Here is a 23305-nt window from a genome sequence, read left to right on the forward strand (position 1 = left end):
TCACAGGTATGTGAAGGTGATGTTTTAACTTAATTTGGCTGGTATTTTTTTTTGTTTTATTCTTATTTCAGATCACACTGCAAAACATTTAAAATGAGTCAATGAACAATAATATTCTGAAGACAAATGTCGCTTAATCAAATAGAAACGTTTCAGCAGGGGGCAGTGCTAATCCTTCTCTGGGTGCCCTAAAAAACCAAAAAGCACTGAGGCATAAATTACCAGTCTCTGTGAATCGCTTCCTTTGTCCAAAACCAGAATTTAAATTATATAAAAACATGAAAAAAACCTGTCTTACCCACAAATAATATAGCTTTTTTTCCCACAGGAGGCCCAAATAATCCTTTTCGTCTTCTGTCCAGTTTAGACATAATAATATCCTGGGTTTGGGTAGCAGAGGTTCTTGCAGAGAAGTTGATGAAGCTTGGGATGTATTTCTCCTTTGGAAGTTGTAGCAGAAAATTATTTGTGATAACTGATTTTCCAGTGCCAGTGGGACCCACAAAAAGCAAAGGGACATTATGCTCCACATAAGTTTTAAGAAAAAACATTTGTCGGGCAGTTTCCATTGTTGGAATGATTAGATCAGATACCTGTTACACATGTAAGTAAACCAGCACATGAAAATCAAACATCCAATATGATAATCAACACCATTATTTACAAGCAACTAACTAAAGCAAGCCTGTAAAACAAATCCGAAATTCATTTCTCTGTGAAAATCTAGGTTACAAGAAGGTTCTGATAGATACTACAGACGACGCTACTTTTTGTTCAATGATTATACGGTAGCTAGCAGAACAGGTATTTGTTTATATTATGGCTCATAGACACTATACCAAATCCACAAGGAAGAACTGCAGGGTTAACCATGGCTTAATTCTCTCTACTGAGCAGTGCTATAGAAATTTCTTTCCCTTCCATATATCATTAGTAGGGCAGCTGTGCACTAAATATCAAGAAAAGATTTTAGACAACAGAATAAAATGTAATCTTACATCTCTCATGTACTTAACAGACAAAACCGTTGTACCTGCAATGGAACGAGAAGCTGAACAAACATTAATTATCTTGAAATGATATCTGCAGGATAGGTACCTACGGAGCTCTGCTGCACCTACCCTTTCCTTGAGTTCAAAGCTGCCACAAAATCCAAGTGCCTCCACTTGAAAAAGGAGGGGATTTGGGACTTTTCAGTATTGTTCTCCCTATCCCAAAGAAGTAATAACTATGTTTGCTTGGTTTATCTCATTATCTCATTTTATAATATCACAGTATCAAACACAGAAGCCAAAAACAAAGATGCAGAGCCTGCACAGGTTAATCGAATGTTGTAGATAACCAGACTAATTCAATGGAATCGGAGCTAGCAAAGGTTGCTGATGTATACCTCTAAATCATTTTATCAAATAATTATTGTTTAAAATGAAAGATATCAATGTGAACCTTAGCCACGGGAGAGATAACTTGCTCTTCTTTAGTGATGTAATTAGTCCACATGTTCCACTGCCCACTGCCATGCTTGTAAAAATAGAAGTCAAAAACACTCCCTGTTAATTGAAAAAAAAAAAAGAATAAGAAAATTCACTGATTAAAGAATAGAAATAAACTCTTTATCATTTTAGTGTGCGAAGTTCTGAAATTTTTCTTTTTCTTTTCATCCCTTATTTAGAAATAACTTCAATATGAGACATTTTGGCCCTTTAAACAGTCCACCCTCATGAGATAATGAAGGTCTTCCAGCACAAGAGAACTTCCCCTACCCACTGCTGTTATTATCAGAAAATCATTTTAGGGCCGACTGAGCTACGTTGTCTGAGGGCAGTCTGAGGCATATGCTACTCCTGGTTTGAACAGTGGGGAAAGGGCACTCCACTGTGCTGCCCACAGCTCGGCAAATAGCAGTTCTGCTGCAGAGTTAAAATCTGCCAGGCATCCCTTACAGTGCTGAGTCTTCTTATTGTTTTATAAAGAACCAAGCAAGCACAGTTATGAAGAAGCACCTTTTTCTGGGAAGATATTGTTTTTGGTGAGCTTCACACTTTTGGGGCGTGGGTTTCCATCATCCATTCCCATTAGCAAGTTGCGGTAAAATAAATCAAATCTTTTTCTGCTGTCTGCATCGATGGTCCCAGCAACTGTCCAGACCAAAGCAAAAAGAAAAAGCCCCTGTAGCCACAAGAAGATCTGTTGACTAGACATGCTTTCCTCCTCCTCTTCATCAGATTTCTTTATTTCATCTAAAACACATATTTTGAATTTTGGTTAAATGTCACAAGCATAAATAAGCATAAATCCCAATCCAAAATGCTTTTGGTAAAATTACTCTGAGACAAACCTAGAGCATTGTCTTCAGGGAAACAAAGCCAATCTACATAGAATGATGATTTCACCTTCACCACATGTGTAAAATACTGCCTTCAAATAAAAACAAATGAGAAGGAAAATTATTTACAAAGAATCCTATATTTTTTCTTCTGACATCAGCAAACTGCAAGCAAAACCTATGCAATACACTCACAAGATCATGTTCCACTTTGTAAGGACACTGATGTCCAAATGTGAAAGCTCTGTATGCTAGCCAAAGTGTTACTGTTAATGCTAATCAGTGAGAAAGGACTTGGGTCTTCTGATCCCAAGCAGTAAGGGAATTTCTTTGATATTTCCTTGCATCTGATGACCTGCATTTTTTTATGAGACACATAAGGAAAAAATGAAATTTGAAATAAAAAGAATAATGCTTAGGGTACTTACCAAGAAGACAAGTATAGAGTTTCATCATGCTGTAAGTCAGGTGAATAGAGGATGTCTGAACTATGACTTTGCAGTGAAGATGAATGAAGTCTAAACAGGGCTGGACTAGCCACATAAACATGTCATTGACCTGCCAGGAAAAAAGAAATGGTTTTAAAACAATTGAAAATTGCCGTATATCCCACTGCCATAAATGCATCAAAAATTCTCCCGGAGTTGAGAGAGGGAAGACGAGGAAGGAAGATAGGAATGTCTCTATGTGAGACAAAAAGAAGCAATCATAAAGCCACATTCTCATTAACTTACAGCGAAAATAAGCAGCTTCTGCCATAGAGGGGATTTCAACAGGAATTTTGTTATCTACTTACTAATCCAAACAGCAGAGCACTGCTTCTGCCTACGGAGACTGCTGCTCTGCTCAGGCAATGAGAAAATTATCCCAAAGGAAACAAACACAAAGGCTTCATCATCCCTTAAAAAGGACTGGCTTCTACAGAGGGCCTACCATAGCTACTGTGCTGCAGCAGGCGTTCCAGAAAGCACTGACTGGTACCTGTGGGAGCTCCACAGCGTGCAGGGCAGTAATGAGCAAGGCTGATGGTATCTGCTCCATGGACTCAAGCAGGAGAATAAGAGAGGTATCTCAACCCAGCCCCTTCCCAGGGACTGTTACTCAAGGAGAAGCACTAAAGGGTCAAGTTATTTGCTGGTTAAGAAATAATTATTTTGCTTTGATGAACTAAGAAGACTGCTTCAATAAAGAGCTCTTCTATTGTTCATACTTCTTTTGGATTTGGTCCCAGTTTCCTGCAAAAACTCAAAGGGGGTCTGTCAGATCACAGAAGTCAAAGCTTTTTCCAGCTATACCCCTTCTGTGGATTGATCTTTCTGATTCTTTTACTTTAAATGCCCAATAAATAAATAAGAAAGGAATTTTACTCTTGATAAGATTAAAAACTGATTCCCACTAACACATTCTTTTGTTCATATCTACACTGAAGATATACTATAATACACAACTCAAAGTGGTCTCACTCATGCAAGCAATCCAGCTCACAAAGGATGATTTAGCAAAGATTATTGAGGTGAATAAGGCTTTTCAGATTAAGTTCTTAATGAAAATAGTGCTATTATAAGCATTTCTCAAGCTACGCTCTAAATATCTCAAGCAGAAGGATGAGTTCAAAAAATTTCTTGTCTTTCATTCTTTCCCAAATTTTCTTTCAAGTACCTGTGGCCTGTAGCAACACCTGACATACATTATCACAAAATAATTTACAACAGCCTCTAGGAGGTCTGGGACCTCCTAAATCATGAATGTACTTAAAAATTTTGATCCTAAATGGCTGCCTTCAAGTCAGCACTGCAAGCAAACTGCGCACATCCCCTTAAGGTAAGTCCTCTAAGTGAGACCTTTGCCAAAAAATTAGGGTTCGCACCAGCTCTCGGTGTTCCTCCTGCAGGTTTGGAGGCAGTGTATTCATGTAGGAATCCTTCAGTGGCTTCCAGCCTAACTGCTGTGGGTCCATATAGATCATACCACACCTGGGAAAAACAAACAACTGTGGTACAGGAATAGCTACTCAAGGTGGGATAGTTCAAGCTTGAGCGCTTTCACGTTACCTGCTGACAGTTGCTGGAGATGCCTCCTCTAAGTCTGCTGGCTCAAAGATTAAACTCATTTTTGAATTCATCTGAATTATTTCACCACTCATTAAGCACAGCTAGAAGGAAAACATCACGCAAACATGATTTAGTCATGTCACTGCTGATCATTCAGTGAAAGCAATGCTTGTCATAAAATCACTGAACATCCCACTTAGTGTCACTTCTCATTCACTCATTCATATTCTCATAGCATGTGATATTTTCTGACCTTGTCTCAACTTTTCCATCTGTTATTGTAATGGCTGGCAGAAACAGAGGGAATACTGCTAAACCTTTAGCAAAAGCAGTAATGACCTGCAGCTTTTTTAGTTAATTTACTCATTAAGTAATTTAAGTAACTTCAGTTTTCAGTTTCAGAACTGAATTTATGTGTTTCATTTTCCTAAAAAGGTCAATAAACAAGTCACAGTAAATAACCTCACTTCAGTAAAGTAGGAGCAAGACAAGGCTTCTAAGAATAAATAATAGCCTAACAGCATCTACTAGACCACATGATATAACTAGAGACAAAAAGCCATGCTTTCAAGCACGTAAAACTTTTCCTGAGGCTCACACCTCACCTTGTTTTATATCCCTAGACCATCACGGTCACAATACTGCTACTACTAAAATAAAGTCCACGTATCAAGTAACTGGCAAAAATTAGTCTACCTTTTTATTATCATCCAGCACAGTGTTCATGTTCTCTATCCAAACGGCATCCACTGGGCCATCAAATATAATCCACTTCCGATCATCTGTGGTAGAAGACGCTTGTTCCCTGAAGGCATTTGCAAGAACTCCATCTGTCCATTCGTGGCTTACAGGATCAAAACTACCATACAACTGTCCCATAGAAATTGCTTTGGGATTAATAATTTTATATTCAACAGCAAATTCATCCATGGATTTTGCTGTGTAAGAAAACAAATGGGTTAGCTTGAGAAAGCTGATAGGTTAGTTTCATGCAACAAATGAAGTACAGAGTAAGAACATTCATTCCTGTGAGGATCACACTTTAGCTGCCTGGCAAAGGCAAAAAAGAATGGACATCTGGAAGCTAGACAGCAGTAAATCAGAACTTCTTTTAATTGTACGAGGAAAGTGCAAAGTACTATGTGCAAAAGCACTTGAAATAAAGGAAGAGCAGAGCAGAAGCGAGTTTATTCATTTATGAGATCTACCTACAATCTCCTCAGAGTAGATCTCTTGAGTGAAGTGACATTATCTTTATTTAGTAACTTTTCAGAAACTTAAAATGCTATTATTTGATGAGAATAAACATTAACAGTGGACCTAGTTTTGCAAAAGTATAATGCATGAATACAATGCTTAGCAAAATCCATAAAAGCATTAAATGTATTAGTATGCTTTCCTGTATTCATTTAAGACAAAAATAACTCAATTAATAGAAAATTTCCAGTAGAAAAAAGCAGAATACACCAGAATTAACCTGGGTATATCTCTGCAAAAAATATTAGTCATAGAATTAACTTCGTTTAAGGAGAAGTTTGTTACCTGCACACAAATCACCAAGGGCTCCAGCTAGCACTTTGTATGCACATGTCTTCCCACCCAAAGGATCTCCAACAATCATGAAACCATGGCGCACCAACATCATTTCATATATCTGTATCAGTGACAAGAGACTGGTTCTTTATCAGAGAACAGATTTAAGTATATTGTATATGAAACTACAGGTATCTTTCCTGCATTCAGATGCAGCAGAACAAAATATCAGCCAAGCACCTGCACTACATTAGGCCTGGCTGAAGTGTTGACTCAAATTAGAGGCAGTTACACTCTTATGACAATTCATGCTGCTGTAATTTAAGAAGTCCTTGCCTTCACTTGGCCTTTCTTTCTCCTTACTAGAGATCATCCCTCAAATGTACTAGAGTTAATGTTCTGGAGGTGAGTGCACTCATCAGCCATTGCTGTTCGCAGCCCAATGTATAAGCATAAACTGAAATCAACGGTTATCAGTGAAGCTAACACACAAGGATATGAACTACAGTTCTGAGGATCTGATCTAAACCCAGTCCCACCAAGGTTGCTCTTGGACTACAGGGCTGGTAACTTCTTCAGTTTCACCACCAGAAGTTGTCAGAACTCAATTCAAAGCCTTCAAATAGAAGATTTTATACTTTCCTCAACCTCAGTGGAACTTTTAAAAGTGGAACTTTTAAAAATTCAGTTCAATCTTACCCCAGAAAAAAGCACCAGTCAAACAACAAATATCTTTTCTCCTCCACTCAACCTGAATAAATTCATGCAAACCCCTACGAAGATATTCTTTGTCCTACATTAAGGCTGATATTTTATGGTTTAGTTTAAATTCTTAGCCAGTTCATAATTCTCTGTTTAAATGAAAAGTAAAGCATGTTTTGTAAAGTAACATAAGCAAATTTAATTCTGTTGCAGGGGCCTCTCATGGTCCTGTCCCAGCCTACGCATTTCTGCCCTTTCCATTACACTGGCATTAGGCTGTGTTACTCATAAGGATGAAAAGTTAATCATTCTTTAAAGGTCACCAGCACTAGCACAGAGGAAGCAAGAGAACACACTGAGGACAAGCAAGGGTGAGAAATGCCATCCCTTTCAAGACTTCTCAAGACGACTGTGAGCAGAACCAGGAACAGAGCCTGACCCAGTCTGACGTGTTATTCATTAGGCTACTTGGCCTCATCTGTTAAGAGATTCAGTTTAATTTCTATCCTGAATTTCTCCCCTAAGCCACTTTAAGATGCGGCTGCAGAGGTTAACTCCTTTACAGACTGGCTGAATTCAGAAATCACTGTGATCAAAGCAGACTTTTACTCCACGATTTTTTCTCAGTAAAGATAGGCTGTTTGTAATGTCCTATTAATTGCTCATTTAAACTATTAAATTATTCATTCATTCATGACAAAAACAGTAAATAAAGAATGTTTCTTAATCATCTGTTCACACTTTTTTTTTTCTCCCCAGAAGCAAGCACATGGAAACAAACCTGAATAATTTTCCCAATGAACCATGGAACTGGCTGAAGATCCATCTTTTTTATATTTTCATTTAACGCTTGGACAAACAGCTCATAGTCTGGTGTAGGAAGAACCACTCCAGGAAACAGGTCTGATATAATACCCTGTTAAGGAAAGATGGACTAGAATACTATTTAAACACAGATTACAAAAAAGGAAGAACTCCCAAAGCATAAAAATCTAAAAGGAAAACAACACTCATATAAGTCATAGGAGCAGAAGATGAAATGTCTTCGGAAGGACTAAATTAACTTTCAGGCACAAACTGTAGCCATGAAAGTGGATCTTTGCTGAGAAAGAATTCAACTGCTGTGCTTTTAAATGACTTGCGTTTATCCTTCACCAGCAAGGGTAAGTGTATTCTGTATTGCATGAGAGAGAAATCAGTCCCTGTATTTTTCATATATATCTCGATACTATAAAAGGAAGCCTAACTTTCTGCAATTTTGCCCCAAAACATATTATGGAAAAGAGTGAGAAAGTGGCTGGAGGAATTTAAATGATTAAATAGAAAGGTATGTGCTCTGCTTTTTTCAGAGCAGTGACTCTGCATGTGCTTGTACCCTAGCACTTAGGTCTTTAAATTAGTATTGATTGCTCTGCACCTTAATATATTCATTACTTTCTACAAAAGCAGCAGAGAAGCAGAAACTTCACTGCTTTCAATCTGACTTCAAATTTCTAATTGATATAATTTAAGTCGTCCACATCTCTCTTGCAGCACAAAGCTAGAATGTGAATTGCAAGGAATGGTTTCCACTGATGAAATAGAAATTACATTTTAGCAAAATATTGTATATAACATTTTACAGACTAACTTAAAAAGTAAACTAAAAGTTTGTTTTTCAAAACAATACTAACTAAACCAAAGAATATCCTCGGCTAGATCAGCGGAGTGAAGCAACTGTACAATAATAAGGTAGCATTTGAATCAAATTGTTCTAAATGAAGATAACAACCTGCTTCTGCAGGTTCGTATAAGAATATTCAAAATAATCCTTGGTGAAATGCCACATATCTCATCATCACAGAACTTGAATACACCCACTTGATACCTTACCTGAAACAATGGCACATCCTGTGCCAAGAATTTGGCCAAGTTAACATCCAGCAAAGCCCGAAGTAACAACACACTTTCATTTTCACTTGGGTACTTCAGTTTTAAGTTTCCTGCTGCTGTTAGGACAGATTTGACAGCACGCATTCCATAATCATAGTGATGTTGAGATGATAGTTGCTCTGAGCACAAACGGTAAGTGGCAACAATTTTCTGGGCAAGACTGTGGGTATTAAAAAATCACATGTAGAATGAAAATATCTCACCAAGCAAAGAAAATACTGAAGAAACTGTATGCACAATTTCAGTGGAGTGACTATCAGGTGTATCAGTTAATAATATGGCCCAAAATGCCTGGGAGGTAAAGCTATAGACTGTGATGTGTCAGAGAATCTGTGCACAATTTAGTTCTGTTTGATATTACAATACCCCAATGGTTCAGTGTAGAGGTACATATCTGTCAATATGAAGTGGTAAATGAGGACTGATGATAAAGCAGGAGATTAAAAAGTATTTTCTGAAGAAACAGAAGAGAGAAAGCTTCCTGGAATCATATATCTCAAACATACATAGTCATGCATGCCTTGCACAGGAATGAGAGGCATTTCAGACTCAATCAACATGGAAAATTCAGTGTGTCTTACCTCCGAGAATCCAAAAATCCCATTGAATAAAGTGAATTTTCTCCAATCAAAGCATAATCTGGAACCATCATAGCAACTGTTCGGAACAATGCCTGTAACAAAACAGTAAGAGATAAGCTTAGACTATGGAATAACTCGTGCTTGTTTTGTGAGTATATCAGTTCTCCATAAATTCATGAAGTTCTATACTCCGTACTCCATTTCATGACTTTAGGAATCATCTGAAATCAATAGAACGGCATTATAATTATTACCAGAACTGTGACCTCATTGAGAGGTCTGCACTAAGCACTGTGGGTATGCCTTTAAAAAGATGCATAATCCTAAAGAACTGTTAATAGACAAAAAGGGAATTATTATTCATTCCACATTTATAGTGGATAAACTACCACACAGACTGCTTAAATGACTTGATTAAGGTCATGCAAAAAAATCAATAAATAAACTGGGAAAGAAAAGTAGCACTATATCAGTCTTTTTGCAGTGTATCAGCAACTTGTATAGAGATAATGGATTTAAATTGGGATTTGAATCTCCAAGCCATTGTAAAGAAGGAGAATTCCTATTTAAAGAAAGAGGAGTTAAAGCTGTAAACTGGTAAGTTTACAAATAAACAGTAAGATAAGACTGAGACTTTCTCTCCTTGCATTCTGTACAATCCTAAACATATTATTAAAGCTTAACTACTAGCATAGTAGAATACACTTGAATGGGTTATATCATCATATTACTCAATTGCTTTCTTTCTATTCTTACTACAATAGACCAGAAGTTGCAAATTCTGTCCAATTTCTACAGGAAATCAGGACTGCAGATTTACCTTCAGATTATCAGGCAGCTCTGCCCGTCCAGCATACCCAGGATTCATAGTGATGAACACAGCACAAGTTGGATTGAGAGAGATCTCTGTGCCTTCAAAGATGAATGTTTTGAGTTTGCGAATAATAGCTTGCTGTATACTAAGTATTTGTTGTGCAACTACAGATAATACTTCAACCTAATAAAAACAGAACAGATCAGAAAACATAAGACACCTGGAGATAATACGAAAAATTTCTATTTATATACTTTGATGGTTGTATATTGAATTCTTCCAAGTAAAAAATCATCCTATGTAAGATCCAGTCTGATAACTTAGTCTAAATATTAGGTGTCCATTGAAGCAGTCCTCTGAAAGTTAGTGCCCCCATTGCCTATTCAACCAAGGCACAGAGGTCTATAGAGACTTCCGAAAGCCTTCAGAGGAAAAAAAAAAAAAAAATCTGCCTGAACGTAGGCATTTAAGCTAGGTGGACAGGAACTCTCCCCTGGAGGCTTCAGTTAAAAAGTTACCTCAATTCTGTTGAACTCATCAAAGCAGGACCATGCACCAGATTGTGCCAGCCCCTTGAAGAACTTGCCCATTGCCTTGTAATCGAGACCATCCGAGCAATTAAAGACCACACACTACAACAAAAACACACAGAGAGCATCTCTCAGAATTAACACAAAATTCATAGCATAAAAATTCTTAGAATCTAAAATGGGAAGTAATTATTACTGCTAATTTTGAATGACAGTAATAGTACAGACATAGTCCTAAATGTAAGCTTCCTGTTAACTATGTCTGTGAATAGAGAATAGGTAAAGAAGAGTGGTGCTTTCTTATGAATAGCAATTCAAGAAATATCCACATCTCCAAACACAAACAACCCTAAGAAAAAATGTCTGTATTTCGGTACCTGCTTAGCTAGCGCTTTTGCTAGATCTTTTGTTGTTTCTGTTTTGCCAGTCCCAGCAGGTCCTTCTGGAGCACCACCAAGATTTAGTTTCAAGGCACCCATTAATGTCCTACAAAAACAATAATATATGCATTAGAAGTGCAGAGTCTCTAATGGTGAATTGTTTTTGAAGGGATGGACCAGTATGAGCCTACATATGTTCCACTGGTAATGACTTACTTGCCTCCTAATGACTTCACATCTTGCCCTATCAAACCAGCGTTTTCTCTTAACTGATTCCCAGATGTGCAAACTCACATTTATCTGCTTAGCCTACAAGGTACCTCAAGAATTCTCAATACATGCATTCATCATCCATATCTTCAATTGCTCGAACAAATGCAGTACCATAGGAAAGATGGCAGAATTTGCAAAATATGCTTCCATCAAGTGGCTCTTCATGACAAGAACTTGAAGCTGGCTTTCTAAATGAAGTCAATTTTCAGAAAGGCCTGAGAAAGTATACGAGTTGCTCCCATAAACCTGAGAATCTTGCTCTCTAAGTGACCATCATACTAAAAACACACTCCCCATTAAAGAGTGGAGACATGTAACAATTTCCTGAATCTACAAAAGCCTTATTTAAGGGCTTCGGCCCAGAAAGTGGTTGTTAAGTTCTGTTGAACGGAGTCTGCTTGCTCACTGCTCGCACTGCAGCTTCATCTGGCAAAGGTGAACCCATAGCCTTAGCTTAGCTCTAGTTAACACCAATGACCATAATGCCCCGTTTGCACCTAAGCCACCAGCTCATGGCTCTTTTGACATCATTGTGAATGCTAGTGTACAGCAGAAGAGGAAGCCTTTGCCAGCACAGGAAATGAAAGCACATCACCACAAGCTGTATGTGATGTGATGGTGAGTTCACAGTTGCTTAGCCCCGAAGCAAAACAACATATATTTGCCTAAAATTACCTAGTGAGATGACCTGTGCCCCCAAGGCACACTAGAAGTGAAATATCAAATCTCCTTAAGGGATGAAGTGGAACTGGAAACTAACTGCAGTCAACATCTGTGAACAGCTCTATAATTACCTCCCTTATTTTACAGTCAGGCTCACCCTATCTGTATGTCTTATTTCAAATATATTATGAAAGCTACTATACAGTTCTTCACAGTTCCATTATCGTGAGCTGCTAGGCTTTTTTAGAAGTGCATTCTTGGATACAACAGACTATAACTCTATTAGCATAGGAATCTGTATATTGTAACTATTTATACCATATTTGGGCAAAGATATATAAGACTTGCCTCCAAAACTTACAGGAAGATTTTAGGTGCTGAGGTTCCTGCTATTATTAACCGTAACAATTGAAATTAAACATAGGTCAATCAAAAAAATGAAAACATTATTCATAGACAACATGGCTTTACCTATAACATCGATCTGTCAGTGGAGTTATAACCAGGCGTAGAGAATTGCCCAGATACTCGTATCCATATTTGGCTTCTGTTGTAATCATTCGCACCATTACATCCCTATCTTCCCAGTAATATCTCAGCTGAGAAATCCACTGGAAGTCATTAAGATCTGTGATTTTGTCTTCAGCCAGTTTTGCAACCACATCACGAGCTGCAGAAAAAGAGATAGCTTATTAAAAGATCCAAACTCATCTACCACTCTAAATGTTAGTTTACTCAAAACAATGTTTAAGTAAAAAAGTTACTTATAACTAAATATAAGTGAATCAACATTTAGAGCAGTAGGCTGGCTTTCATTTCAGAAAGAAAGATGCATCTGTTTTGTTTAGGGAATCATCTTAATTTGATCTATAGTGCTTGTTCTAAGTAGATGAGAGAGAACTGTGCAGGGTTGAGAAATCTCCATCAGCCTAAAAAAGCCCTGCAATCACTTTGTAAAGGATGCTTAAAGCTAGTAGCTGAAGGAGCCTACATGGAATACTTGCTTCCCACTACTACATGAAAGAAGAAAAAAAGAAAAAAAAAAGAAAAAAGCTTCAGTTAAATAGTTAAATGCTTGATAGGGTACAAAGTCCCATCTCTTATGATCAAGTTCTACCCTGACAAACAAGCCGGGAAAAGCCAAAGAAGTGACAAATTCTGTTTAGGACATAGAGCAAGATTCTCAACTGCTACACAGTAGCATAGTTGACCACTAAATGATGTTTAAATACTGTTAAAAGCTCATTTTCCCTTCCTCTTTTCTTTATATGTTGGAACAACCCAGGAGACAAGTTTAGTCTTATTAAACATTAAACTGAGCTGAAGAGAGTTTCAGTGAAGACTGCAAGCACTCGAAGAAAAGTTCTGCTCCAGTACACAAATCATAGTATTATGTAGTAAAATAAAAAGTGAAATAATTTTTATTTCAGCGTCCTTGGATGATCTAGCAACATAAGAAAATATTTTAGGGGGATATAATTACATTTTTAAGGCAGAGTTTTAGATTTCTGACTTTTGCTGAAATAACACATTTAGCAGTACAACATTTCCCAGCAGTTGAAATGCAGTTCTTTTCTGGAATTTGGTTTGAATATTCTCAAACTTAACCCCACCTCCCCACCCTTTAAGAATTAAAAACATGATCTCAAGATGGAAAAGAAACAAAAACAAAAAACTTGAAAAGCCCAACAGATGAGCAAGATGTATACTAACATTGTTGCATTTAATAGTAACATTGCAATCAATGCTTAATAGGTAATCAAATGACACCTTTCTGCTGAATCCTATATTGTATATGTATAACACCTATTTAAATATCTCCAGAGGTAAAACTGCTAATACTCTACTTGGACCAGGATGATAATTTCAGGGTCCTCAAATTACTAGTCTGAATTCTTCCCAATATCAAAACTTCAATAAGCACAGAGTAGATGGTGAGAGGTTTCAGGGATCTCTGTTGTGTTTTTTTTGATCCTTAACTACACATCTAAATTCTCTAATCCCAAGCCCCTAAGGGACCTGTCACCAGTGGAAAGCATAGTAGAGGTCCATTCCACCAAGGATCAAAGGTACCATTTCCTTTTTCTCTCCAGTAAAGGTAAAACAGCAGTTACACTGCTTCTGCTAGCTTTACTCTGCCAGGGAGATTACAAATACAAAGAGCACAGCCCTTTTACTCCTTTTGAGCATGAGAAATGCAGCATAGCTAGAGAATGAAGCCTGCTATTCCCAGTCCTCAATCCTGCTGCAGGAAGGAAAAGGAGGATCTAAAATGTGCTGAGACTAGGCAGCTCACAAAGGTTGCTGACAGTTGCTCAGCCTGCTAGCCCAAATAAATAACTAACCGGCTCATGCGTGAGTCTAGTCTGTTTATCTAGTTTACATCTCCTGGAAATGAAAATGAGTAATGAAAATCTTTACTATAACCCTTTAACTCATTTTATGGCATGGTACTTTTGCTGGAGAAAACATTCTAGCTGCCTCTTTCAAATAATTCACCAAAATAATGACAGCAGCTCTGCCTCAGCTGTAATGACAGTACCAGCAACTGCACATTTACCGTGTACATCAATGACCGTAAGAGCCCCAAGAGTTAGCCGAGCTCCACTGGACAGCTTCCCTCTCACTAACTCAACGATGTCTCCAATTTGTAGATTGCTCTTCTCCAGGAAATCCTGTCACAGAAATAGGACATAGGTGTTAATGCAATGCTGCAGCTAACAGTTCCTGACCTCCCATGGATGCAATCATTATACACAGCCCTTCCAACAAAACATAGTAATGGAACTCCCGGCACTAAATTCTCCTTCATATATCGCCATTTGATTTTACTAGGAACAGTTCAAAAAGCTTCACGGTCTGAAAGAAAGGAAAGTAGAAGCCTTTTATTTCTTCCTAATAGAAATGACAACATTCTGTAACAGAAGATGGAGCAGATCATCCCCATTGAGTAAATCTGGATCCAATTTCTTTTAAAACTAATATTCAGCAAACTGAAGATTTTCCTACCTTTACTATAAACATTTGGAATTACTTTCTCATAAGTCTTCATTAATGGCCTAGACAATGGGACAGAGTGCACCCTCAACAACTTTGCAGATGCAATAAAACTGGGAAGAGTGGCTAATAGGCCAGAGGGGTGTCTGCCATTCAGAGAGATCTTGACAGGCTGGAGAAATAGGCCCACAGGAATCTCACAAAGTTCAGCAAAGGAAAATGCCAAGTCCTGCACCTAGGGAGGAATAACTTCATGCTTCAGTACGCTCTGGTGGACAACCAGCTGGAAAGCAGCTTTGCATAAAGGGCCTTGGAGATCCTAGGGGACACCAGTTTGAACATAAGCCAGCAATGTGCCCTTGCGGTAAAGGAGGCCAACGGTATCCAAGGCTGTATTAGGAAGAGCATTGCCAATAGGTCGAAGGGGGTGAGCCTCTACTTAGCACCTCTGAAGCCACATCTGAAGTGCTGTGACAAGTTCTGAGCTTCCTAGTAAAAGAGAGACATGGATATAGGGGAGCAAGTCCAGCAAAGGGCCATGAAAATGATTAAAGCATCAGATCATCAGTTATATGAGAAGAGGCTGAGAGAGCTGGGATCATTTAACCTTGAGAAGAAAAAGCCTAAGGTGGGGGGGGGGTCTGTCAGTGTGTATAAATACCTGATGAGAGAGAGTAAAGATGTTGCCAGACGCAGAAATTTAAATAAAAGAAATTCCATTTAAAAATAAGAAAAAACTTTTGCAGTGAAGGTTGTCAAACATTAGAACAGGTTGCCCAAAGAGGCTGTAGAGTCTCCATCTTAGGAGATATTCAAAACTGAACTGGACATGGGCCTGAGCAACCTGCTCTAGTTGATCCTGCTTTGAGTAGGGGAGGTTGGACTACATGATCCCCAGAGGTCCCTTCCAACCTCAAGAATTCTGTCATTCTGTAAAGTCCTTTTCATTTTTTTTAATCTATGGAGTGTTCAGGAGAATTTATTTGAAATCAATAAATATTTTAAGTTCATCCTATTCTGACTGGATTCATGGAATAAGGTCTTCAATTGGTGTTAAACAACGCAGGTAAGTTAATTCTGGGATACAGAAACAAAATGCTAACACTAAAATCTAGCATTTGGTGTAAAAAATAATTTAAATTTCACTATTCCAATATTTAATAAGCAGCTAAAACAACCTGTTGATAGAGTTAATGCCAAAATAAATCTTACACCATCTACCTAGTTCTGTTAGGATCTGAGAAAAGCCCGCTGAACTGAACAGAAATTATATCTATTACTTGAGTGTACTTTTGATTAGCTTCGAAGAAGTAATACCCAAGACTCTCTTGATGACAAGGGCCCTTCAAATGCACAAGGAAAGCCCCTCGTGCAAAATAACAACCTTGGCTGCTATACCTTTATTATGAGGAGAATCTAGCAATCACCAGTCAGATAACTACCATCCTATTAAAAAGAGACTTTCTGCCTACTGGCTCCCTTGCGGCTTCAAATGTAAGGACAAGAATTATAAATAAAAATACCTGGTGTCTGATAGCAGTTTATAACTTTTTGTTTGGCATTTTTATTTATACCAGAACATCTTGTGACATGATTTCCTTCAGTGGAACAACTGATTTACACAGAAATAAACGAGAATGAGTCTAAGACATAAGAAAAAAGAAAGTAGAAAATAAAGCACACTATGTGAGCAAACTGTAATATGCTGCTAACAGAGGATTTTCTTTGTTAGGAGGAAATTGTTATTATTAGCACTAAACTCTGATTAATTAATAAAAAGATAAAAGATAATCTTACTAGTAAAGTTCCCTTGCTTATAGCTTCAGACACTTCTTTTGTCCAGTAAATGGATGAAACACAAATAACCACCTGTCCAGGCCACTGAAGCACCCATGTTTTTCGAGGAACCTTAAAAAAAGAATCAATTCCAGACAGACAAAGCCATGCAAACACACTAGACAATGGCATTGATAGCAATTCTTTCCACAAAGGTTTTTTTTAAGTCTCATGCTGAAAATAAGTGAGAATCAGCATGGAAAGCTTGGTTAATTTTCCTTCCAGAAAATCAGATGTGAAACTTTATCTGATACTACTGAATAGGGAGATCTGGATTCCACTTAGCTTCAAATAGTTTCCTGGTTAATTTGAATTTGAGCAACTTATTCATGGGATGTTGCTTGTGAAATCTATTATATACTATAATTTAAAAACAGATAGTTACCTTAACATATCCCCTTATGCCATCTTGAAGAACCTTTCTTACACTAGCCAGCATCATTTCCTCTACTTGCAAAAGCCATTTTTCTACCATGCCCTTCAAACAAGAAAAACAGACGAGTCGATATACATTTCTTGATTAAACTCTGTAACTCCATTTAAAGAGCAATTGTGTTAGGCACAATTGAATTGTGTTAGACTTAAATATGCTTTCTTCTGTTCTGGGTGTGGTATATAGGGGGGGGGAAATGGAAAATCCTTAAATTCTGACAGCCCTACCGTAGTGTAACACTGCCTGGTGGCAGGCAAATTAGGCTAACACTAAAGGCAATCCAGCTCAAGAAACAGACAGGCTTTCATATAAACATGAAGAGGAAATGAAGATCACAGCTTGCAAGGTCAGTTAAGCGTGATCATTTTAACACTGGGCATGTTTTGTTCCTGGAAGATGAAGGGAAAAAAAGCGATGTCTGTAACTCCTCTCTCTCTCTCTCTCTCTCTTTGGTAATCACTCAGCAATTCAGCTGCACACAATTGCATGGGGAATAGCAAAAAAATCAAGAACTGAACTACATCTCCAAACTTAGAAACCTGAAGTCTGTAATGGTACAATTGTGACGACCTAATCTTAATTTAAACAATCTCATAATTAGCTTATATTTACAATGTACCATCATACCTTAAAGTTCAATTTATATTGTGAATCACTACCAGTTTTAGCAGCAGCTAAAATGGTATGAACTACTCCTTTAACACAACAGTGGGAAACATCGTTAGTGTGGGAGTAAAGTAACGACGATCCTGTAGCTTCAAGATCCAAGGTACCTTCCTTTTGTCTTCCTGCCATTTTCTATACCAGCCCAGCTCCTCTTCTACTTTCTGTAGACACTGAATAATCCAGGTCTCACAAGCCTAATAAAACAGTGTTCAAATAACGCTCTCACTCTTGTATGACCTCGTGTGCAGTGTTCCTTTACTTGGCTAGATGGCACTATTTCTACTCAGCTCCCTTTAACACTAATGCTCTGCCTCTTTAGTGGCAACCATTCATCTTTTCTTCATTCCTCTCTGTTTCTGCTGTGCCATGTAATGTTACATATATTTTAGAAGTAGTAGATGCATACAGATGCAGAAAGTGCTTGGAGGAATTTACCAAAAAGATGGAATGCCTTAGTCCTTTCAGTAGGAAATCCTTTTTGTATGAGATGGTACTAGTCTGCACCTTCACTTCCTAAGCACTTTCCATGATTTGATCCTAACACTATTCCCCCAGAAACTTACACTTTAAGCAAAGCATTAGTTTAATATTATAGTAAAAAACATTACTTTTGCTTTCACTGGATAGATTTTATCTATGAAAGGAACGACTTCCTTCTCTGAGCTGATCATGCCTATGATCTCCAGGACTTCTGTGAACTCCAGTTTAGCAATTCCTTCAAAACACTTCTTTAAATGTGGCTGCACTCGAAGAGGATCCTTTGTTTCAGACAGTATTTCAAGCAGCTCATCATTAGACAGGAAAAAGAATCTGTTAGAAGAATATAATTAATGAACACGTGTTTTCCAAACATGAAAACTATGCCAGGTGAATGTAATTGTTTTTGTTACTTAGAACATCAGTATAACAAAGGAGCAATCCCTTTTCTTAAACAGTTTTTAACATTATAGATCTCATTAGACCTGTTTTTTCAGAAGAATCTCAACATGTCCATCTTCTCATGCAGAGGAAGAGAGAAGGTTCTTAAACTCACTCAGGAAGGACTAGATACATCTATGCAGCCAGAAAAGACCTTTTTAAAAACTTACATGATTATTAGGAGCAGGACTGTATAACTTCTATGTATTATATGCCTCTGCACAGCTGAAGAGGGTAGGGCAAGGCTATAACTTGTGAATCAGTCATGGAAAGGTGGTAAGTTCCCTCAAAAATTCCCTGTAAGTGATAATGTGTTTCTAATCACAAGTTTACACTGTGCTGAGAGAGATTGTGCCTCCCCAGCTCTGCGTGTCCGTGGCATTGCAAATTTAGCTGGAGCTAAGGAAGATGAATTTAAGTCTAGAAAGAATAGGTTTTCATTCTTTATTATGTGGGAATGTGCTTACGAAAACATGTGCTTATGAAATGATACTTACCAGCTCAGTAGAAATAGTTTCAAAGAGTTTATGCCTTTTTGTCTCTTAACTTAGGCTGTTTAATTAATTTACCTTGGGAAAAATAATCTTTTCTTCTCCAAGTAAGTATTCAACCCCTTTTGAATTTCTTCTAAGAGAGTATTTGCTTCCTGAAGTCTATCCAACATCATGGGTTGTTCAGTTGCAACAAGTACCTTTGTGTCTTTAGCCTTTATAAAAACAAACACTCAGTATTAATTGCTACAAGTTTATATTCAATATGATTAGTATATGTCATTTTACACTGAAATTGTTATCAACGATTACATAAGTTGCAAGAGGCTAAAAAGCTAGATATTGTTGTCTTTGGTGTGTGGCTTTGTATTATTAAATATAACTAATATAAATATATATTATTTGATAGCTTTTGCTTTTTCACACAATCAGTTTTACCAATTTGAACTATACAGACAATACTTCAAAACAGAAGCATGCACAGGAATTAAAATCTTTACCATTTTCTCCTGTATCTTGGGCTTGCTACATTTTTTCCTATTCACAAGTAAGTTTCGTCAAACATAGTCACAGCGTGTCACATTTATTTTCTGTTCTTGATATCTAAGTTGCATTTGCACTTTCTGATAACACTCTTAATGCTCAAGGCTACACAGCTTTCAGAACAGGCTTCATCATTCACAGGATTTGAGCTGTTATATAGGTCTCAACTTCTGTTTTGTTATACTGATTATTTCATTATCTTCATCACACACTGCTTAATATTTTTGTGAAAGATCTCAGCTCACACTGCCACTAAGCATCTGACTTTTTAACCAGCATCTTACCTATAGGAAGATGAAAAAAGGTCCCCAATTGCATTTATTACCCCTATGGACTTACCCTGACCCCCCTAACAGCCCAGTATATTTTTACAAAAGTTTCTAATAACCATCTCACCACATACCAGACAACAATCATACGCAAAAAGAACATTTTAGTTGCTCTAATACTGTGTGAGCCTTTAAAATCCTAATCCAAAATCCAATTAAATCAAGAGGAGACTTTCTACAGATTGTCAGTGAACTCTGAAGCATATACTGCAAGCACAAATCATTCATCTTTCTACCTAATTCTCATCATTTTACTGTACAAAAGCTAGTATTTTAATTCTAAATTTTCTAACTGAGCTGTACTTCATCCTGCAATATCCAGCCTCTACACAAATCTCAAAACAGTAGTGATTTAATCTACCACTCCTACTGCAAGGCTAGATTTTCGTGGGCCTTAGCAAAGGATTTTTCACTTCAGATTACAATGTCTGGAGTGATTTAAATCCAAGCATCCAACGCCAGAAAAGCTAATATATCTTTATAATAATAATAATCTTATCAATATACATAAAAACTCATGATATATTAAATATAAGCCCTTACCACTTGTGACATGATGTCCTTCCAGTATGTATCCACAATCCCAAACTTTCTACCTTCTTCAGGCATTTGAGCTATAATGTCTTCAGAACTAAAAATTGGTTCCAAATACAACCATGTTGCCTGACATTTTAACCAGCTATCTAGAATATCTTGCATTAAAACAAGCTTTTCTTCCCAAGCCTGTAACGAAAACATTTAACACTTAAGACTTCTAAGAAATCACTTTAAATTGTATATTGACTGAGTGACCATGTAAAATCCCAAGTTATAATTTAATTTAATGTAGTGTCTTTAGCATCGCATTCCTGTGTGGCTACTCTCAAAGCACTTTAAAAACATACCACTCTATTAGTTTTCTCTGTATTACTAGAGCCTTACAGGAAAGAAACTCTTTAAAAACCCGTAAAAAGTCAGGCACTGACAATCCAACACTGACTCATATCTTAGCCCTACAAATAGTCCTATCAATATTACTTCTATGAAGGAAGACTTCATGTTTTAACACTGTTTCGGGACTGGTTTCTCCTTCTCTTTAAAGTAATTGATTAGAAGATAAACAACTCTCCCAAGTCTGAAGGAACACCAGACCACAGCGAATACTTCCAGGATTCTTCAAGGATATTCTCTTTACAGGAGTTGCTTTGGCTGATGTACATCTACTTTTACCTTTAGCTGACAACCTAATGAGAGGATACGCAACATCTTAAGGAAGCACATATGCACACTTGGAAAAACCAATAACCATATCAAAGGAGAAGGGAGCTTTTAAAGTACTTACACAAGACACTGTTTTTCAGTAGTGAAAAGTAAAGCCATGTGTTTCAGTCCCAAGTGCCTAATCTGTCCTACCTATAGATCACCATGCTCCTCTTGGAGAGAGTATAGTTCAGCACTTGTGCTAGCATCAGTTTGTAGAGATGACTAAGCAGACTTTGCAAGGTGATCAACATTAAAAATAATCCGTAATTCTTTTTTCTTTCTGAATCTAGAGCATTTCAGTCTCAAACCAAATTTGGAACAGGTATGCAACAGGACATATCAGTTATCAGGACAACCTGCTGTTGTCATCAAAAAGATGAATCATGTAACTTACAAATGTAGCTTTGTCATTTAAGAGCTAAAAACTATTTTGATTATTGAAAGAATGGGTATTATCTTCCACCAAAAAAAGCAAAATTGTATCAAGAATTAATCTACCCGTGGCAATCAAAGGACATGAATCATTTGGCATATTAACTTAGAAAAAACCCTATTTGAACATTTTTTTAAAAAGGGAGAAATTTTAAACCAAAAAAAAGCCCCCAAAACTACTGAATATTCCTTATAAAAAATGGACTCACTCTTGCACAAGCATTTTTTAAGCAAGTTCTGGGAGAGCAACCTAAGAAAGAAGTGCAGGGGTGACCAGCAGGGCCAGAATCTTGTCTTTTGGAGCTACTTGTGTACTTTCCATCTGATCAGTAATGAAAAGATAGTAAGACCTTGACAAGGCATCCATCAGAGTGAGTAAATATCAGCTCACAGACACTATATACAATAGGTCCAATCTTTGGCCCCAATGCAGCTATTTTATGCAATCAGCAGTATAAAGCCATTCTAAAACCAGGTGGAGATTCTTCTGGAATAAAGGATTTCAGATAGTGTTGCTTTTGTGCCTTTCACAGTCTATCATGTAAGGTATATGCCAGGGAATGTATTTGGCCAGACTGTATTCATTAACCTGCAAGGGGTAAATCAAGACTGTTAAGGTAGCTCTACATTAATAGTTTCCCTTCATCACCCCAGCTCTCATGGGCAGCACCTGTACCTAGGATTGGGCTTAATGTCCACAGGAAGTGATGGGATTTAGGGCTTAGAATTGCTTACAAATCTTTGGAATTAGCCAGAAAAATATTCAAGTGGTATCAGCTACTCATGGGTAACAGATTTCTGCCTTCTGCACAATCCTCTCTTTAGATTTTTTTTTTTTTTTAAACAAAAAGGAATTGCTACAGGAGGCTCTGTTTTATCAGTCCTGTAGGAGATTACACCTGTACAAATAGGAGGACAGCTAACAAAAATCACCTTGAAACGCGTAAGGATTGTGCCAGTTCCAGAAGATTACAAATGCATTATCTCTTACAAATGGCAGACCTGTGTCTCATTATACAACACAATAGTATTTGTTTAAATCGCCTTTCCCAACACATTCCCAAGACATAAAACTAAAAAATCATGCTTATAATGACTGATTTAGCAATTCAGCGGTTGCAGCTGTATTAGCTAATGTAGCAAATACATTTTCTTTAGCTGCAAAGGAAGCTTTGCACATGCCTTCTCTGGAAACCATTCATTCAAAGCTCCTGGAGAAAAATACAAATATTTGTGCTCCGTAGAAACAGTTAAAATTTGTGTAACTCCTTATCACGCCAAAACACCTTAAAGCACTTGGGGAAAGCAGATTTACGAAAGCATATTATGAAACACATGTAAGCTCAATAAAACTAGCTGTTTCTTACCCGGCATTCAGCTTCTATTGGTTTGATGAAGGGAGAGCCACACATTGTCTGAGTCTTAACAATGTGATCATCCAGCAAAAGCTGGATGTCATCAATTGCTGACAGGATGCTGGTATTCTGTAAATACATCATATTTTGTTAAGGCAAATGAGAGTTGCTTCATCTCACTGCTCTTCAAACACATTCATTCAGCTTCCTGTTTCCCCCTTCTAACTGAGGGTTGAAGGTAAGAAAGTAAGAGAAGCAAGGCATCAAGAAAGACTGCA

General features: G+C 37.4%; 1 protein-coding gene across 1 annotated transcript in view; it reads right to left on the bottom strand.

The window, feature by feature from the left end:
• Positions 1-23305, bottom strand: part of DNAH3 (dynein axonemal heavy chain 3) — a 67153-nt gene that overhangs the window by 19065 nt on the left and 24783 nt on the right. The window contains exons 21-42 of the mRNA XM_062588605.1: positions 23040-23156; positions 20542-20721; positions 19205-19341; positions 18326-18527; positions 17004-17096; positions 16580-16690; positions 14346-14460; positions 12257-12455; positions 10847-10955; positions 10458-10571; positions 9946-10122; positions 9126-9217; positions 8485-8704; positions 7394-7528; positions 5920-6031; positions 5074-5315; positions 4378-4478; positions 4194-4299; positions 2755-2884; positions 2004-2240; positions 1447-1550; positions 299-593 (exon numbers count right to left, since the gene is read on the bottom strand). Of these exons, the coding sequence (XP_062444589.1) occupies positions 299-593; positions 1447-1550; positions 2004-2240; positions 2755-2884; positions 4194-4299; positions 4378-4478; positions 5074-5315; positions 5920-6031; positions 7394-7528; positions 8485-8704; positions 9126-9217; positions 9946-10122; positions 10458-10571; positions 10847-10955; positions 12257-12455; positions 14346-14460; positions 16580-16690; positions 17004-17096; positions 18326-18527; positions 19205-19341; positions 20542-20721; positions 23040-23156 (3328 nt within the window). The remainder of the gene's footprint in view (positions 1-298; positions 594-1446; positions 1551-2003; positions 2241-2754; positions 2885-4193; positions 4300-4377; positions 4479-5073; positions 5316-5919; positions 6032-7393; positions 7529-8484; positions 8705-9125; positions 9218-9945; positions 10123-10457; positions 10572-10846; positions 10956-12256; positions 12456-14345; positions 14461-16579; positions 16691-17003; positions 17097-18325; positions 18528-19204; positions 19342-20541; positions 20722-23039; positions 23157-23305) is intronic.

The sequence above is a fragment of the Rhea pennata genome, chromosome 15 (genome assembly GCF_028389875.1).
Source record: "Rhea pennata isolate bPtePen1 chromosome 15, bPtePen1.pri, whole genome shotgun sequence".
NCBI classification, from domain to species: Eukaryota; Metazoa; Chordata; class Aves; order Rheiformes; family Rheidae; genus Rhea; species Rhea pennata.